Consider the following 19362-nt stretch of genomic DNA (forward strand, 5'->3'; position numbering starts at 1 on the left):
AACATTTTTGAAACGTAATCAAATCTGTCGCAATCACGGCTTAATAATTCAATCGTTCATCACCGCGCAATGGAGCGCTCTTGTTTTCTTGTTAAAAGATTAAGTACTGATCGTACTCATTTTTGTCTGCCACCACGGAACACTTGATCGCATATGAGTCTTTGCATAGGAAAGAGATACTATTTCCATAAACCCATCAAATTACATAGAAATAACTCATCAATTACATAATAAGTAAACCTTATGAACTATATTGCCTTTCTCAAACGTTAGCGACCCAAATCACAAATTAACACATATGACAAGGTTCATGTTTAAACCGGTACACTGTTAGAATCCGTATAACCGTTTTTTTTATATGTTTATACTCTTGCTCCAGTTTACTCTTGTTATTTTTATATTTCAAATCAAGGAAATTATATCACTATTGACTTCATTTAGTTTATAAAATTGTGTTTGTGCCTTTTGCTGTAGTTCAACTATAGTTGCTGTACATTCGATAACATAAATTAGGCAGTCGGTGAGCTTCAACCAATTTAAATTCTGTTTTACTTAATCTCTTACATTTAAATTTAACTTTATCATTTTAAATGGAAGGAGTAGATACCAAAAAAACCTCGTTTTATGGTTTTTCTATGTACGGTTGGTTACAAGTGAAAAAATGTTGATCTGTTCTATGTTTATTGCGTTACGGGTATGTGTTCAGTAAAAATATTATCATTCCAACACTATTGTTGCAACCTACTTTCTGTTGTAGGTTGCTCCTACACGACTCGTAGACTATCTTTTATTACCCTGTCTACCACATATTAAGATTCATAAGAGCATATGTTTGGCCACCTCTGCTGGCTGCAGTTTTCATTCTGGAGTTTAAAAATAGCGAATAAGTGCACCACACGAGTGGCACTGGTGTGCATAGTATGATATATTTTTGAGCGGCTTGCTGGTGCCCTGATTGAGGTGAACTGATTTGTAACATTTGCGATCGTTGCACTTTAAGTTGCTTTGATTATGTCGTTGGTAGTTTTAAATAGGATGTCGGTGGGTTTTGATGTTCATTGAAAGTGAGCATGATACTGATGATGAACCGGTTTTGTTCTACTTTCTACATTTGGTCGGTGCATTGTATAGCAACCTACACTACGAAAACGCTTAGTCTCGAGGAATGCGAAGAGATTTGTTCCTGTTTGCAAGTGCTGTATGTAAAGAAGTGATTTAAAAACTCAAACGACTATTTAACAGTTGTGGTTAAGCCTAAGCAAATTGAACGATCGTCAGTCGAGCAGTGCGGTAGTGTTATTGCTGTAAAAGTGAATCTGCGACCGCAATAACAACAAAGGTAAAAAGTAATGCCACAATAGGGTGCTGAAAGAGACAAACAACAAAAGACTTAACTTATGTTCGAAACTGTATATCACATAGATACCTGACGCACCCAGCTTGCATCGAAAGACCGATAGAGTGCTGCAATGATGGAAAACGGTACTTTCCTCTCGGTTTTGCTTCTGGCAACGACAACGGTTTGCATTCTGGCGGCCCCGAGAGCCGGTGGACTTGAGTTGATCATTCTTCACAACAACGACATGCACGCACGGTTCGAGCAAACCGGAGCCTTCAGCAATGACTGCCATCCATCGGACGTTGCCAAGAACCGGTGTTATGGTGGGTTTGCCAGAGTCGCACACAAGGTACGAGAGTTCCGCGAAAAGGAAGCGGAAGGAGGGCTGCCGATACTGTATCTCAATGCCGGCGACACCTACACCGGAACACCGTGGTTTGCGGTTTATAAGGACAACATTACGGTCGCCTTTCTCAACAAACTGAAGCCGGATGCAATGTCCCTTGGAAACCATGAATTTGACTTAGGAGTTGCAGGATTGGTACCGTTCCTGAATCAGGTGGACTTTCCCGTACTAGCAGCTAATCTGGACTTAAGCAAAACGCCGGAAATGCAAGCGACGAAATCGCTCCACAGTTCAGTAGTCTTCACCAAGGCAGGCGTCCGTATCGGTGTCATCGGTTATGTTACGCCGAAAACCAAACAGCTGACTGCCGTGAACACGGTAGAGTTTTCGGATGAAATCGAAGCGATCAACAGGGAAGCAGCGACATTGAAGAAGCAGGGTGTTCACATTCTGATCGCATTAGGGCACAGTGGTTTGGAGCGAGATAAGCAGATAGCTGCCGAATGTCCGGACGTAGATCTCGTAATCGGGGGCCATTCTCACACGTTCCTGTACAGTGATCAAGCCCCGGACGTTGATAAACCGGCCGGTCCCTATCCGGTGATGGTGAAGAATGCAGCCGGCAAAGGTGTGCCCGTGGTGCAGGCATACGCCTTTACGAAATATCTCGGTTATCTGCATCTAACATTTGACGGCGCCGGTAATCTGCTCGAACTGGACGGTAGTCCGATACTGCTCAATGGAATCGTGCCGCAGGATTCCGATGTGCTGCAGCTGCTAGGAGTTTACCGCCCCGGTATATTGGAGATGAACGCGAAAATTGGACACAGCCACACCTTTCTGGATTCAAGCCGCTGTCGTTTTGAAGAGTGTAACATCGGTAATATGATTACCGATTCGTACGTCGCCACGAATGCAGCGAACCGTGAAAGTAACGGCGATCGGTACTGGACGGATGCGGCAATCGGGTTCGTCCAGAGCGGTGGCATCAGAGCGTCCCTGAACTCGGGACCCATCACTAAGAAGGACCTCAAAACCGTGCTTCCGTTCGGCAATGCGATGGTAATGACGGAGCTTAGTGGTTCCACTATTAGGCAGATGCTGGAGCATAGTGTCGCCCGTTACGATGGAGTGTCCAGGAATGGCGAATTTCTACAGATGTCCGGTGTGCAGGTGCGGTACGATCTATCCCGACCCTCGTTACACCGAGTGGTACGCGTCGCAGTGCGTTGTGCCGAATGTGCCGTTCCTGTCTACGCTCCATTGAATGATACCGCATCCTATTGTATCCTAATGAGCCAGTTCCTGTACGAAGGTGGCGATGGTTATACGATGATTTCCGGTGCACCAAAGGAAACTTTAACATACGGCGTGTACGAAATTACCGAGGAATACCTGAAGAACTACTCGCCCATCTTTCCGGCCATCGAATGGCGCATTCAAATCGAAGGTACACCGAGTGTACCGTCAACGGCATCAGTGGTTAATCCAGAGTTGTCCACCGTGACGAACCCTACCACTGCTGGGGGTGGTGACAGAGTAGGGCGATCGAGAGGCATTTCCTTTTCCACGCTCGGAAGAATTCTAATAATGGCACTAAATAATCATCTGCTGTGAGATATTCTGTACCCTGAGTATATTTAATTGTTTTGTTTTGCTTTGCTTTTTTCACATGTAACCGAGTCTCTACACGGGAGCGCAAGTCGCGAGAGATCACTTAACTATCACTTAACTATCAATCCTATCATTTACTGTCAAATTCCATACAAATCGGAGGCGAGAGATCTCTCGCTCGTGTGGAGGGTGAAAACTTTGAAAGAATTGAGCAACCAGCGCAAGAAAATAACTGCTCATAAAAAAAGTCAAGCAAGCTGTTGTTTCAAGTGAGCGCGGTAGCTAAATAGACCTAGGTCAACAAGACGATGACGTTTGGATGAGAGTTTTGAAAGTTTTGAAAGGATAGCACAGTTTGAGCAAATCTATCAAAACTCTCGCGAAAGAAGCTGCGCTCCCGTCTGGAGAGGCGGTAATTGCGTTTTCTTCATACGCATAGGAATGGCCATTTTTTTTTCAGCGGGTTACAGCTACAAATTTATCCATTTGCCATTCCCCAAGAAATAAATAAGTGCTGCAGGGAATCATTGAAAGACCATTTTGTTAAAATTAATTTCGAAAATTTTAGAGCAAATCATCACAGCTAGTCAAAATTTAAGATTACCGATCACGTTTGAAATGTGAAGACGCACCAAACACAGGGATTGATCTAAATGCCTTTCGTCAAAAACTGGTATCGCAAAAAGCAATATTGGTAAGCCATATCGTAAGATGCAATATTCCTCCATAGCCCAGCTGTTACTGTGCTGGGACGAGGATTTATGATCAAAACGAGAAACGATTCCCACTAATTTTGTTCAAAGTTAAATAAACCAACGCTACCGCAATAATAATACTAGTGGAGGGATATTCATGGAACATCGAGTTGTGTAATGTGTAACGACATCGCCACGGGTGAGTAGCGTGTTCCTCAGGGTAAGTCTTAATAGTAGGTTTCGGACAACGATGGGCCGCAGAGAAATAAGATGGTTGAGCATGACAAACAAACCTCTGGCGAGTAGCAAGTACGATTTACCAATGAGTTGCGGTTAGTAAACTGCTAAATTTTTAACTCAGTGCTCAAATTATTGATGACGCGTTTTATAATAATTTAAAATGATGATGATGATGATGATAGATGTTTTTATTTTTTTGGCAAAATATACAATCGTCTACAAAGCTGATAAAAGACACAAAAATTGAATAAAGATATGAGTCTAAAATGGTTTGTGCCACGCGCGCGCTTCAGATAGCCAAGTAGTCTAGGTCTTACCATCTAGTACCTGCTTGGCATATTTCGAAACAGTTGATGCACCAGTTCGCTTGCTGGTGGAAAATGAATTGGTCTTTGTCACTTATTGACATCTCGGTCCGCACAAACCATTTTAGGGGTAAGCGGTGGGACCATCATCATCATCATCATCATCATCATCATAATTATCATCATCTTTTAATCGTACATTTTAAAAGCTTCTTTTCTAAGTTTACTTGGAAGCGACCTCTTTTCTAGTGATACCGAGTAAGGCTATCACGTTGACCTAATGATTATATCAAGAATTCGATAGTTTATTACAAATTTTAATGCATCAGCCCCGTCCACAATGTGTTTATGTCTTAAGTGTTAGTGACTTGAAAGATAGCACTGACTATTTTTGGCCGAACTGTAGTCAGCAACTGCACGAGAAAATTGTCTTTGCCCTTTCTCGCGCATTTGCTGGCTTACTTTCGACCAAAAAAAAAAAAATCATCTGTAACAGCTATCGCTCTCGTGATTTTTCCAACTTTTCTCTCTTGTTAAAACCTCGCTTGCGTGATATTAGCATTGGATTAGAAATGGGTCAGAAATAGGAAAGGTCATTCATTCCACCACCAAACAGTAGTGTGACTTAAGCGTTAGTGGCTTGATAGATAGCACTGCCTTTTTGACTGAAAAGAGGGCAGCAACGGTACGAGAAATTTTTCTTTGACATTTGTCGACCATTTGCTGTCTTAGTTTCGGCCAACACATATCAACTCTAACAGCTATCGCGGTTGTGGTTTTTCCAAAAAAAAACAAAAATCCTAATTGAGATTGTAATGGACCAGCAATAGGAGAGGGGTGGTGCATCACATTCGCATGAGTTTCCGATCATTCAGCCCACCACCAAACAGTAAGTCCTTGAACACATTTTTCGCCTGCAGGTATGCAATGGTATACGTTAAAAGTTCGAAAACTCCTCGCCTACACTAGCGCCCTCAGATTGGTTTTGCAAACCCTGCAATCAAAGAAAGTGTTTTTTAGGGGGATGATCGATGATAGGGCGGAACTAAAACGAGAGCACTCCCTACCAGAGTGTTTGCGTAAAATTCACTTGGAGGGGGGGGGGTGCACCTTCATCCCCCCCCCCCTCCTCACCACCCTACGCAGTGCCTATGATCCCTTCTTAACCGTGCTTAAATAGTGCTTCAGGGAAACAGCAGTCTCGACCTTGGGAGGGAGAATACATGGTCATTGCTTATATTGCGTTGCATTCTCATCCACCAACACGAAACACCGGCGCAGTGGACGCTTGTTTTGCACACAAACGAATGATTTATTGATGTTCTCTAGTTCTTCTAGTGCACAGATAAACCGATTCAATTTCAAGCAGATGAGCAAGCAAACGCCAGTGGCGGAGGGAGGGGGGGAGAGCGAGAAGGAAGGAGTAGCAGAGATAAGATAGGAAGCGTGCTGCAGCGCCATTGTTCGCGGCACACGATGGGTCGTGTGCGAGAAGAAGAAAGGCTAAACCGGCGGCCCACCTCCAACAACAGCAACCAGTCCCAAAAATCACGGGCGACGATCAATTGCTCCCAATTGACCCTCTCTCTCTCTCTCTCTCTCTCTCTCTCGCACCTTCTTGAAGTTGGGCACATCGTGCGCTGTGATTGCCACCCTGTGAGGGGGGCGCCTGGGGCGGAACAAAGAATGATTGGGGGAAGGTGTGGTGACCCGGTTGGCCGTTTCGATCATAGCGCGCTCGACTGGGCGGCTAGGCGGCCGGCTGGCGCACCCGGAACCGAATCCAGAAACCCTTCTCGGCGGACGGTGCCAGGCTGGTGACCTTCAGGCGGATCGGATGTTGGGTAGCGGGGGCCATCTCGAGCTGGAAGCGGCTCAGCAGATAGTAAAAGACGGCCTTCACCTCCATGATGGCAAAGCGGGAACCGATGCAGTTACGGGGCCCGATACCGAACGCCAGGACGGTGGACGGATCGACCGTACCCTTGCCGTCGGTCGCGAAGCGCTCCGGATCGAACCGGTCCGGCTCGGGGAACAGGTCCGGATCGCGCATGATCGCGTACGCCGGTATCCAGATGCCGTCACCCTTGCGCAGCTGCACCTTGTGGCCATCGTAGTCCTCCAGCACGTACGGTTTCGTGCACATACGGTCGAGGAACGGGGCGGGCGTCCATTTGCGGAGCGTTTCCATCGCCACCATATCGAGATAGCGCATCGACTGCATCGTCTCGTAGGTGAGGGGTGCCCCGGCGAGCGCGGTACGCACCTCGTCCACCTCCTCGCGCAACCGGCGCTGCACGTCCGGGTTGACCGCCAGCTCGTGCGCCATGAACGCGGACAGCGTCGAGACGGTGTCGTAGCCACCGAAGAAGAACACGGTGCACTGGGCGACCAGATCATCGTCGGTCCAATCTAGCAGCCACCGCGGTAGACGTGTTAGTAGAGTGAGTGAGTGAGTGATAGGGAGAGAGGGGGGTGGGGGATCAGCTTACCCATGAGGCGCTTCGATGGTCCAATACCGTCCATCTCGCTGCCATTGGCGGTACCGTTGTGGTGCACCACGTTACCGTTCTCGTCGAACTTGAGCTCCTGCTTGCGGGCCTCCATCAGCAGGTGGATCATGTCCGGGCGGATGATGCGCTTCCGTTCGCGCTGCCCGATCGTATCCAGCACGACGTGGCGGAAGAAGCGCGTCATCTTGTCGCTGAACAGCCGGAGGCGCAGCAGCTGCATCAGCCGGGGGAACGAGCTGAACGCGAGAAACTTCAGCCCCTGGATGCCGTCCAGGTTGGTCAGCTCCTTGCCGAGCGTGTAGAACGCGTTGGTGCGATCGCGGAACGAGTTGATCTCGATGCCGAACGCGCACGTCGCCACGATGTCGTTACCGAAGCGGCGGAACAGCTCCTTCATCTCGAGATCCGCGTACCCGCCGGTGCCAGCCGTTTCGCCCTCGATCGTCCGGACCGCGGCCTCACAGTACGCGGTGATCAGCCCGAACATCTGGCGCATCTTGCTGCCGGTGAAGGCCGGGCTCAGGACGGCGCGCATGTTCCGCCAGCGCGTATCGCGCATCGCGAACAGGGCCCGCCCGAACAGTGGATCGTGGTTCTCGTCCAGCTGGATGCGATGGTTCAGAAAATGGTCAAAGTCCTTGATGCAGATCTGCTTCACCAGCTCCAGATCCCGGATCACGTAGATCGGCGAGAGGAAGTCGAAGTAACCGAAGAAGCGGTGCCGCCGGAACCGCCGGTACAGCTGCTCGAGCACGTCGGTAAAGTGACGCCGGCGGAGCAGGAAATCGCTGCCATTACCCAGCACCGACGATGGTCGCTCGTGGGCAACGCCACGCTCCGCGAAGTACCGGTGGACGGACACGACGAGGAAGTAGTAGAGCAGCGCTACCGAACCGACCAGCAGTAGCCCCTCGAGCGAAAACAGCCAGCCAGTGACCAGCGACGCCATGCCCGCAACCAATGCCATAGCCCTTCCCGAGTCCGCCCAGAGGCCCAGAACTTTGTCTTCTTTGTTTTTTTTGTGTCGGCTGTGTTGGAGTGCGCTTGCTGATACTTCGCGTTCGCGTTGATTGTGGTTCAGGTGTCTTTTTCTTTCTCACTTTCACTCTCGTCCTTTCACTCTTTGCCGGGGGTTTTGGGGGTGGTTTTTTCGCGTCCGGCTGCTAGCGAGGCCGCCAAGATACTGAGCTGGCCGTGCGCTGCACACGGCCACTCGTCTCCATTCTGACGGGACACCCGTCGGGGTAAGCTGGTCTGGTCCGGGACCGGGAGTCTTGGGTTTGCAGTGCAAATGTTTGGAATTGATATCAATTTGCCAGCGGCGGCGATGATGATGATGATGATTGCTAGGCGTCGGGCACATTTCCTGCAAGTCATGGTACGACGCCGGCTTTGGACGACGACGTTGGCAGCAGCAGCATCAGGACGCAGTCCGGGTCGTAAGCGGCTACGATCTGGTAGTGGCTACGGTCACGGGGCAATCTTTCAACTCCGCCACTCGCCAAGCGGTATATCTTTATTTGCTACCGAACCCGAACCCACCACCGCATACCGCATACCCGGTTCCCGGTTCAACCACACAGCTAGACACAGAGACACACAATACAAACACACGCTCGCTCGCTCCCCGAGACTTTCATCATCATCTGATTAGCACTTGTTGACGCGCGAATGCACTTGATTTCTTCGTTTTGATTGATGATGATCGAGACGGCGAGGCGATGTTTTGTTTGCGTTACCGAAAAGATGAGGGAAGAGACCCCGGGAGTCCGGGAACTGGTAATGCATGGTAATGGTAGTAGCGGTAGTACGGGCAACGCGCTGCTGTGGTCTCGAGTGGTCCATTGGTTGTGCTTCGTTGTTCTAATGCGCATCACTCGATTGCTCCTGATGATGATTGGTGAACGCTGCACCACACCAGGGCGTCCCTTCCCTTCCCCTTTGTGGGCTGAGTGCTATTGCTATTGAACTTGACACTCCTCGGGCAGACGCTACCTTGCCCTTTCGAGCGTTGAGCGACGTAGCGACGCAGAAACGCGTAAGTGTTAGGAGCCGCATAGCAGCAGTCGCCTTCCTAGCAGCAGGGAAGCTTTTATTTTGTTATGATTATGATTTTTTTACATTTCTTTTTGCGACCGTCCCGTACACATTGATATGACATTAACATGACAAACATGACAACTATGGCTTCGAGATAAAATAATTAAGTAGCAAAGTTTCGTAGCAAATAATCCTCAAAAATGAATCTCCTTCTGATTGAACGAACGAACAGGGATTTTAGACTATGGCTGTGTCGATTATGATGATGATGATGATGACGATGATGGATTTAATTAAAGTTTTCTAAATTATTTAAAAGAACGGACACAAAACTAGAGAAAAAAAATAGGATGGCTAAAAAGGTTGAAGTTGTAGCGCGCACGTTCGCGGTACGCTAATTCCGGTAAAGGCATCATTACTACGGAAACGGTCCGTTAGAAAACGATTAATTACAAAATATTTAAAAGATATCAAAATTAGCTTCAATCTTTTTAGGGGAAGGAGGTGGGCCATCATCATCATCGCTCATCATTGCTCATTATCATCATTATCAACTTGTTAAAAAACAAAAACATGTTTCGGCAGCGCACGATAAACGCCTGCATTGCTGCAATCAACATAGAGCATAGAACACGAAAGGCGTACGCTAGGATATCGTTTCAAGGATCAGTTTTGCTTTGGCCATACTCCTGCCATATTTTACTGCAGCTGTACGTTCTTTAAGCAACGGTAATAGTAGTAAACAAGCGAGGTTCAATTCGGGGAATTTTTGCTGCGTTCACACGCCGAGTTCTCATCGGCCAAACGGTTGCAAGAGGTTGCCGGGCCTATACTATATTTCAATACATAACTGACAATGAGTCTGCAATTTTGTGCGCACGCTAAAGAAAAACAAATGCGCTCAAATATTTTTCTTTAAGCAAAACAAAATTATTATTATATTTGAAAATTTCACGATACATAAAATTGACTATAACAGCGAAAGATTTCTATTATCAAAAACATACTAGAGTAGATATGCTAATGTGCAATCATATGTGCAACGGCCATTAGAACCATTGTCAACAATTCGTATAATTTAAATTCTTCATTCTAGGCGTATGATGTCGGTTCGAGTAGGCATTTGAGGCATCCCTTTGATTGACCAACATTGCCTTAGTCATTCCAAGCACTGACTGATTGCACGAGTTCTTTCACGAGTTCACACCGGTGCATAGGGTCCGTAAGTTAACGGCGTAAAGTCCGTCGAGCATTGACTACTCGTCGTTGCGATCGCATTACTGTGACGATGGCGATCCCGGGCCAATTACACGCCCAGTGCTTACCTGCCGGGCGAGCATCAACCGACCGGGGTAACGCGAAACCGGCTAAGCGAAAAGAAAGCCAGTAGCCAGAATATTGAAATCAAAACAAAAAAAAACGAAAAAAAATAGGAAGAAAATCCCGTACCGGTACCGCGGTACCGGTACTTTAACTAATAACGTTCAACAATAAATGCACCGGGATGTTTTACTGCTCTCCTTACACGCCCTCCCAAAAAACACCATTCCACCCCCGTTTCCCCGTCTCCCCGTCCCCGTCCCCGTCCCCGTCTCGCGCCCTCGCTTTGGCTCGCGCCGGTTTGGTGCGCATTAATGAATTATTACCAGCGTAGCGAGGTACCTAGCCGCTGGCCTGCAAATGGTAAATCGACTGTTGCTGGTGACAGTGGAATTGGAGGTTGAGCATGTTTTGACGAAACAACATTAAACGGGGCGACCCTCCCATTAGTCGCCGCGAAATGACATACGAATGCGATGCGATGCAGCCCTAGCTGGCTGTCAGGCCAGGGAGGGTCAGGCAGCCCACAGTAGCAGCCCTCCTCGCTGCGCTTGCGACCTTATGACTACGGATGGCTTTTAGGCCGCCACAGAGGTAGGCTCCCCCACACGCCAGTGCGCGTTACAAGGCATCAAACACGATTGAAGCATCTCCGAACCGAACTTCGGTTACCCCGGCTGTCGGGGCGTAGGGCGATGCGATGCGTCCATCGATGAGAACATCTCGCGCGTGAGGTAAGGGTTAGTGCGATAGGCAAACGCAAAGTGAAGTCCCCCCCCCCCCTGTCCAGTGCCATATGGCGCGATGCAGAATGATGCATGAGAGATGCTGCTGCGGTGCATAGGCGCGATCGCGCGCGAGGGCACGATAAGTTCTCACGAGCCCCCGACTGCTCTGCTGACTGTTCGATTGTGCAAGGTGCGAGCAGCACAGGGATCCAGGGCCGGAGGATCGGCCACGGTCGTTGCGTGATGATGCGAGTGTTTGGACTGGGAATGAATCGCCCCCCTAGGCGGGCAGTTTGTTCAAACAATCGCCATTCCCATACACTACTATGACTCGTTTTTTTTTATGAGGAGGGAGTGATGGAGTCTTTGCGAAAGTGTGCCTCACTGCCCCGAAAATTTGTACACGCACTACGCTGAGTAACCCTGGCGTCCCTTAGCCGACTGTTTTTGACGGAAAATAGATTCGCCGATAGATTGAATGTTATCGTCTATATATTGTCGGCATATTGTAGCTATCAATCCATCCAAATCATGTGCCTCCGCTGTGGTCCAACTCATCAGTAGAACTTTCTACCTACTTGTATTCACAGGTAGCAGCAACCGTCTTCCGTAGCATATTCTGCGTGTTAAGTTGCGATTAAATTCGAATGAATGCTTATAAGCCCTGTTTTTCTGCTAGAAGCTAGAAACAAAAGCAGCACCTTTCGTACCTGACGTTTATTAGTTCGATTGACGGTTGATTTTGTGTGAAATCAGCCTTCATTACTTAACATACTATTTCATATTAGCTTACCATAGCGGCCCGATACATATCACATTCCCTTACAACGACACTGTACCAGACTCGGATTGTGTTTTCTTGAGCTGCACAACTGCTTGCCCAGGTTGCATCTAAAAAAAAAAAATAAATAACAAGATCCCAGGATGAATCAGATCGACGCCAGAAAATGTGTCGAACTCACCGTCATATACGCAATGACGGAATGGTATGGATGGAGGCGCAAAGGCGCGGGACTCATTCATCCTCGCTTCGTTCGCTGCGCACGGCAGGTGTGATGCCTGACCGGTACGCACGTCCCGTTGTAACACGAGACATGCCCGTACATGGGAATGTGACCTGCTCGTCATCGTCAGTACCGTCGCGTTGCACGATTGCGATCAGGCACACAGCAAACGTGAGAAAACCAAGTTCGTGAGAACTTTCTCCGTATCACCGCGGATGCATCCACCGGTGTGCTAATCGAGATGTGGGCGCATGTAGGTGGATGGAAAGAGATGGTACAGCCGTTCGATACGAACCGTTGCATTGTTAGAGATGCTACGAAATCGTGCAGGCATTTCAACTAATTGCTTCTAGATGCGTATTTGGGGAGCATTTGCAGCGATAGGGTGCCGTATAATTAATTGAGTGACAGCTCCTGTTACTAACAGAGGATTCTACTAGGCTTTGCTACAAGCGAACAAGCATATACTTGACAATGCTCCGAAGTGATACCAACAGTCAATGGTATGATTAATTAATTCAACTGTGTTATGTTGGTATGTTGATGGTATTTGTTTAATGCTGACATATTAATGATATTTCAATGATTTGATTCAAAATGTGTCTATGATTCAATGGAATTTTAGATTTCAACTACATATACATAAATTGGTGAATGAAATGAGTCTGCATTAGTTAGGGTTACATGTTACGGCCTGCTCGGTGAAAGCTGGCATATATTGTATTTTATTCAAAAACATAAATACATATATGGCAGGCTTTGCAAAGCAGTCGTAGTTATCTGCAAAATACTACTATCATACTGTGTGTTGCTGGTGTGTTGATGATATTTGAAAGATTCGTTTCGATGGTTGATACTGATTCAATTGAATGTTTAGATTTCATTGACCGTTATCAACCATTGGAATGATCAATTAATTCAACTGCATACATGGAAAATGAAGTTAGTGTACACCAATTCCATGATTCTGTCGAGTGGTTTTCGTGATTAAAAATTCATTCATCGCGGTGCTATGAAATTCCAAGTTATGAAATCGAATAGTGAATCGAGTTGTACGATACGGCCTGCTCTGTGAAAGCTGCCATGTATTGTATTTTATTCAAATACATAAATACATATATGGCAGGCTTTGCAGAGCAGTCGTAGTTAACTGCAAAATACTACTATCATACTGTGTGATGCTGATGTGTTGATGATATTTGAAAGATTCGTTTCGATGGTTGATACCGATTCAATTGAATGTTTAGATTTCATTGATCGTTATTAACCATTGGAATGATCAATTAATTCAACTGCATACATGGAAAATGAAGTTAGTGTACACCAATTCCATGATTCTGTCAAGTGGTTTTCGTGATTAAATTCATTCATCGCGGTGCTATGAAATTCCAAGTTATGAAATCGAATAGTGAATCGAGTTGCACGATACGGCCTGCTCTGTGAAAGCTGCCATGTATTGTATTTTATTCAAATACATAAATACATATATGGCAGGCTTTGCAGAGCAGTCGTAGTTAACTGCAAAATACTACTATCATACTGTGTGATGCTGATGTGTTGATGATATTTGAAAGATTCGTTTCGATGGTTGATACCGATTCAATTGAATGTTTAGATTTCATTGACCGTTATCAACCATTGGAATGATCAATTAATTCAACTGCATACATGGAAAATGAAGTTAGTGTACACCAATTCCATGATTCTGTCCAGTGGTTTTCGTGATTAAAAATTCATTCATCGCGGTGCTATGAAATTCCAAGTTATGAAATCGAATAGTGAATCGAGTTGCACGATACGACCTGCTCTGTGAAAGCTGCCATGTATTGTATTTTATTCAAATACATAAATACATATATGGCAGGCTTTGCAGAGCAGTCGTAGTTATCTGCAAAATACTACTATCATACTGTGTGATGCTGATGTGTTGATGATATTTGAAAGATTCGTTTCGATGGTTGATACTGATTCAATTGAATGTTTAGATTTCATTGACCGTTATCAACCATTGGAATGATCAATTAATTCAACTGCATACATGGAAAATGAAGTTAGTGTACACTAATTCCATGATTCTGTCCAGTGGTTTTCGCGATTAAATTCATTCATCGCGGTGCTATGAAATTCCAAGTTATGAAATCGAATAGTGAATCGAGTTGTACGATACGGCCTGCTCTGTTTTTGGCTGCCATATAATGTGTTTCATTTAATTATATAACTACATATATGACAGGCATTGCAGACCAGTCATAGTTGTCTACAAAATGCTAGTAAATACCAGTAAACAATAAATAAACTATCCAAAAGAAAGCTGTGCATATCTAAACTGACTCCGGATGAGAGTGAAGTGCAAAAAAACTGTGTACTGAAATGCATTGCATATTGTGTTATGTTGGTATGTTGATGGTATTTGTTTAATGCTGACATAATAATGATATTTCAATGATTTGATTCAGTGCGAAGTGTGTCTATGATTCAATGGAATTTTAGATTTCAACTACATATACATAAATTGCTGAATGAAATGAGCCTGCATTAGTTAGTGTTGCATGGATACGACCTGCTTAGTGAATGAGGCCATATATTATATTTTATTCATTTATCTAAATCCACATAAGACCGTTTCCGCAAAGCAGTCGTAATTATCTGCAAAATACAACTAAATGCCTTCACGACATCACAACAACATCAACAACAAGTAGATCAGAAAACACAGAACCAAGCGATGATGGCGAAACGGCACAAGGATAAATCTTACGAGAAAGCATACGGCCCCCCCTCAGCATTCCCAGAGATATGTTGAGTGTGCCGATCAGTTGATTCAATTTGCTCACTTTAACACTCCGGTCCGCAGCAGCAGCAGCAACACCAGCAGCACCGTACCGCCGGCTACCCTCCTCTTCTGCGCGAAACTTTCATTCAACGACAAGCCGACGGTTGACGACAGCCCGTACCTGCCACTAGTGCACACGCACGCAAGCGCGAATCCTTCCGGACGAGCAACGCCCCTTTTCCGCTAACCAACGTATACATATATATATATTTAAACACATATATACAGTTATACATACACACAAAAAGTGTACAAAGAACGAAGGAATCATCGCCATCGGGCCACGATGTCCTTTTGGCCGGCCGTCCGTCCGTCCGTTGCTCGCCAATATGTCGTCGTCGCCGTCGTCGTCGTTGTCGTGTGGATTCGCACCCCGAAAGCACACCTTCGGCTGAACGAGGAAGGACGACGGAGGAAAGGAGGTGTGGGGTTAGGAGGCGGCCGCTAATAGGGGCGGGTTGAACGACGATGAGCGCTGCCAACCGACCGAGAAACCCCGGGTTGCTGTTGTTGGATGACCGAGGGAGTTGAATTGAGGTGCGCCGTTCGTCCTGCGACAGTGTGTGTGTGTGAGAGAGAGAGAGAGAGACAGAGAAATGAGTATGAATGCCGCACTAGGGGCATTGTAGGTAGGGCGAGCCGCTTGCTACCCTCCTCCGGTCGGTTGGCGGCGCGCAAGGACGAAGGTCCTTTTCGGTGGCAGTCGATCACGACGCAGCTTCTCACTCACTTATTTTCTCTCCCTCTCTCTCTCTCTCCCCTCCATCTCTCTCTATCTCCATCTCTTTCCCTGCGGCGGTGTTTGAGGCCCGAACCGCCCGGGCGGTGCCCGTGCGCCTTAAAATGGTCGCACGCCGCCCGAAACTAGATCAATCGAGAGCGAACCACCGTCTGGTGATGAGCATAAAGAGCCGCCCCATCCACCCAACACTCCAGTAGTAGCAGTAGTAGTAGCCGCAGCATTATCAGCAAGCCGCAGCCGCCTTGGTGTTTGCCAGGTTTGCCTGGATCGTGTTGAAAGTGTGTCGTGGAAGTGTTTGTTTAAACAGTTTGCGTTACGTCCACGTGGGACACAAAAGCAGGAGGACAGGCGTTCGGATCGGATTGTTACGCGCTGAAGGTGAAGGCATCCTGCTGTCAGAAACTGTGCGATACTGTGCGATACTGTGCGTGTGTTTGTGTGCGTGTGTGTCCAGTGAGCTAGTGTGTGTCACCATCAAGCAACATCAAACGCGATCAACCACGGCAGGCAGGCAGGCAAGCAACTGACGCACGCCTCAAGCCTTGTAAAAAAGAAAATCAAAAGCCATCCAGATGATGTTCAGTAGTCTGCCCACCGAGCAGCACCCTCACACGCATCATCATCCTGCGCACCATCATCATCATCATCATCACCATCATCATCAGGAGCAGCAGCAGCAGCAGCAGCACAGCCAGGACATGCAGTCGCCGGTCAGCTCACCCGAGCTGATCGATCCGCGCTACGGTCACATGCGCATTGCGGCCTCCTCCTCCAGTAAGTATCTTCCTCACCGCTAGTCCGACACCACCTCCTCTGCGCACACACACATTACAACGGCATCTTCTCACCTTCTCAATTTTCCCCTTCCTCCAATTGCTCTCCCCCCCCAAAAAAACAAATAGGTCGAATCTTGTACGATGTACCGTGCAAGGTGTGCCGGGATCACAGCTCCGGCAAACACTACGGTATCTACGCGTGCGACGGTTGTGCCGGGTTCTTCAAGCGCTCGATCCGCCGCAGCCGCCAGTACGTGTGCAAATCGAAGGCGGAGGTGGCGTGCGTGGTGGACAAGACGCACCGGAACCAGTGCCGGGCGTGCCGGTTGAAGAAGTGCTTCGAGGTCGGCATGAACAAGGACGCGGTGCAGCACGAGCGCGGTCCCCGCAACTCGACGCTCCGCAAGCAGATGGCACTGTTCATCGCGAAGGATTCGCCCCTCCGCCACGACATGATGCTGACGCCGGGGGCGGCAGCGGCAGCGGCGGCGGCCGCCGCGGCAGCCGCAGCAGCAGCCGCAGCCGCCGCCTCGATGTCGCTACCGTCGCCGCACGGTGGCCACGGGACCGGCACCGGCACCGGCATGCTACCCGGTTCGGTCGGTGGTCCGCTCGGGCTCGATCTATCGATCGGCCGGAATCCCTTCCTGACGCCACCGCCCGCCCCCTACCCATCACTGGCGCAACCGTTCCCGCCCGTCCTCCCTGGTCTGCACCATCCGCAACACCAACAGCAGCAACAGCAGCAGCACCTTCACCATCATCACCATGCGCACCCGCTGGTAGCGGTCGAAGCGATCCGCGAGTCGGCCGCCCAGCTGCTGTTCATGAACGTGAACTTCCTCAAGAGCCTGGCCCCGTTCGTGCAGCTCCCGATGGTCGACCAGCTGGTGCTGTTCGAGGAGTCGTGGCGCGAGCTGTTCATCCTGGCCGTCGCCCAGTACCTGGCGCCCGTCAACTTTGGCCAGCTGCTGATCGCCTACGAGTACCTCAACGGTGGTCACCACCGCGGTGGTGAGTTGGGAACGGCGGCAGCGGCGGCAGCAGCGACGGCTGCCACCCCCAGTACCCAGGGAACTACCGCTCTCACCGATTTCCTGCTGAAAGAGGTGGAAATCTTCCAGGAAATCCTTAGCCAGCTGGCGGCACTGCGCGTCGACGCCAACGAGTACGTCTATCTGCGTGCGATCGCACTGTACAAGAGCGAGTTCGACGGTGAGACGAGCATCTCGAGCGTTTCGAGCGATGGTTCCGACGTGACCAACTCGACCGGTGGCACCGGCAGCAGTACCGGCAGTAGCAGTACGACGACCACCAGCACCGGCACCGGCACCCGTTCCATCACCGAGCTGGGGACGGTGCGGGCACTCGAGGAGGCCGCCCGGGAGGCGCTCGCCACCTACATCCAGCAGTGCCGGCCCGGACCGACGAACCGGTACCGGGCGCTCCTGCAGCTGCTGCCGCTCATGCGCAACGTCTCGAGCTACACGATCGAGGAGCTGTTCTTTCGGCGCAACATCGGACCGGCACCGTTGCTCAAGCTGCTGCTCGATTTTTACCGTCAGAAGTGAGTCCCCACCTTTCCCACTGTCCGATCCGTTCCCGGCCGAATGGATCGCTAAATGCAATTGCTGTGATGATCAACAAAACCGAGGACGTATGTGCTCCAGCCAGCCCGCCAGCCAACCGGCACCTGTATACTGTATATCAACCAGTGGGTGGAAGCACCAGAATCCCGCCTCACTGCCCCCGCTCTGTTAAGTCGTTTAGTAGTAGTTAAGGCGCTTTAGTTTAAGTTTTCCTTTTTTCCATATACAAAACAAATGCAGAGAGAGAGAGAGAAAATGATGAAGGTGATGATGAAAAGTGAATAAACCGGAATAGAAAAAATAGACAAAACCCCTGAATCCAGTTTGTCCTTTTACGTTCCCAGTTTGCGATTTCGGTACGTCGGTCACAGCACGGCCGGTACCCGAAAGCCGAAAGGGAAGCTCGGCTCTAGGCTTCTTTGGCTCGGTTCTCGGTTTCCCTTTTGCTTTCCACGGCCACGGCTCACGGCGGGGATAAGCCTGACCAATGAACCGTTAATTGCCGATTTTGGGCGTACGAGGAAAGGACGAGGAAACGAGGACGCCGGTAAGCCCACCCCACCCCGCCAGGGTTCCGTAGGTCCCGAGAAACGCCATCTTGTCGCCCATCGTGTCGGGATAATCCACTCCATACAGATGCATTCGTGTGCGAGTGTGTGTGTGTGTTTGGCTGAACCCCTTTGTGTTTCTAGGATCCCAGGGCTCCGGGGGATAATATGATAGGAAGAAGGATGCTGGAAGTGATCACGCGATCGCGCAATGGCCGGATACAACCCCGGAGCAAACAGGCAGACCGGAGCGCGACCCTTACACTTGGATTCTATTCCCCGTGGGCCTCGCGTAGCTGGCACACACACACGCACACAACCAAGGAGTGGTCGGGCTGGTGTGGCTGAATCCCACAGGGCCACAGGACGCTCTTCTTCTAGCAGGACGAAAAAGCACCGAGAAGGCACTAATTGAAGGAACGGTAAGGAGTAATGGAGTGAGGGGAGAAGGGGGAGGGCGAGGGGGCAACATCCTCAGTCTCGATCGTTCGAGAGAAATCTTTCTCTCACTCTCGGCGCGGTCCGCGATCCGCATCCATAAAAGGCAAGATTAGGGAAAAAGGCAGTTCTCATAGAGGGATCGAGGGAGCGAAGGGGTTGGGGGAGGATGCGGGATTGCGGGTGATCGCGCTTGAGCGCAACCAAATAGTTGCGATGGGAACCGGAGCGATATGGCAGCAATTCAACTTCAAACGCCCCTTCAACCCCTCGACCTCCTCGCTCGAGCACA

At 48.8% G+C, this 19362-nt stretch overlaps 3 protein-coding genes across 3 annotated transcripts; 2 read left to right on the plus strand and 1 right to left on the minus strand.

Annotated features, from left to right (window-relative positions):
• Window positions 1-1469: 1469 nt before the first annotated feature.
• On the plus strand, window positions 1470-4732 carry LOC125955261 (protein 5NUC-like). The gene is made up of 2 exons (XM_049686364.1): window positions 1470-3135; window positions 4668-4732. Exons 1-2 carry the CDS (start codon window positions 1470-1472, stop codon window positions 4730-4732), a joined length of 1731 nt encoding a protein of 576 aa, XP_049542321.1.
• A 1101-nt stretch (window positions 4733-5833) lies between these two features.
• On the minus strand, window positions 5834-8247 carry LOC125957445 (probable cytochrome P450 9f2). The gene is made up of 2 exons (XM_049690146.1): window positions 7032-8247; window positions 5834-6951 (listed from the first exon to the last, which is right to left on the minus strand). Exons 1-2 carry the CDS (start codon window positions 8017-8019, stop codon window positions 6290-6292), a joined length of 1650 nt encoding a protein of 549 aa, XP_049546103.1. The 5' UTR covers window positions 8020-8247; the 3' UTR covers window positions 5834-6289.
• Window positions 8248-16291: 8044 nt separating this feature from the next.
• On the plus strand, window positions 16292-18066 carry LOC125955442 (protein tailless). The gene is made up of 2 exons (XM_049686580.1): window positions 16292-16493; window positions 16622-18066. Exons 1-2 carry the CDS (start codon window positions 16292-16294, stop codon window positions 18064-18066), a joined length of 1647 nt encoding a protein of 548 aa, XP_049542537.1.
• The last annotated feature ends 1296 nt before the right edge of the window (window positions 18067-19362 follow it).

The sequence above is a fragment of the Anopheles darlingi genome, chromosome X, assembly GCF_943734745.1.
Source record: "Anopheles darlingi chromosome X, idAnoDarlMG_H_01, whole genome shotgun sequence".
In the NCBI taxonomy this organism is placed as follows: domain Eukaryota; kingdom Metazoa; phylum Arthropoda; class Insecta; order Diptera; family Culicidae; genus Anopheles; species Anopheles darlingi.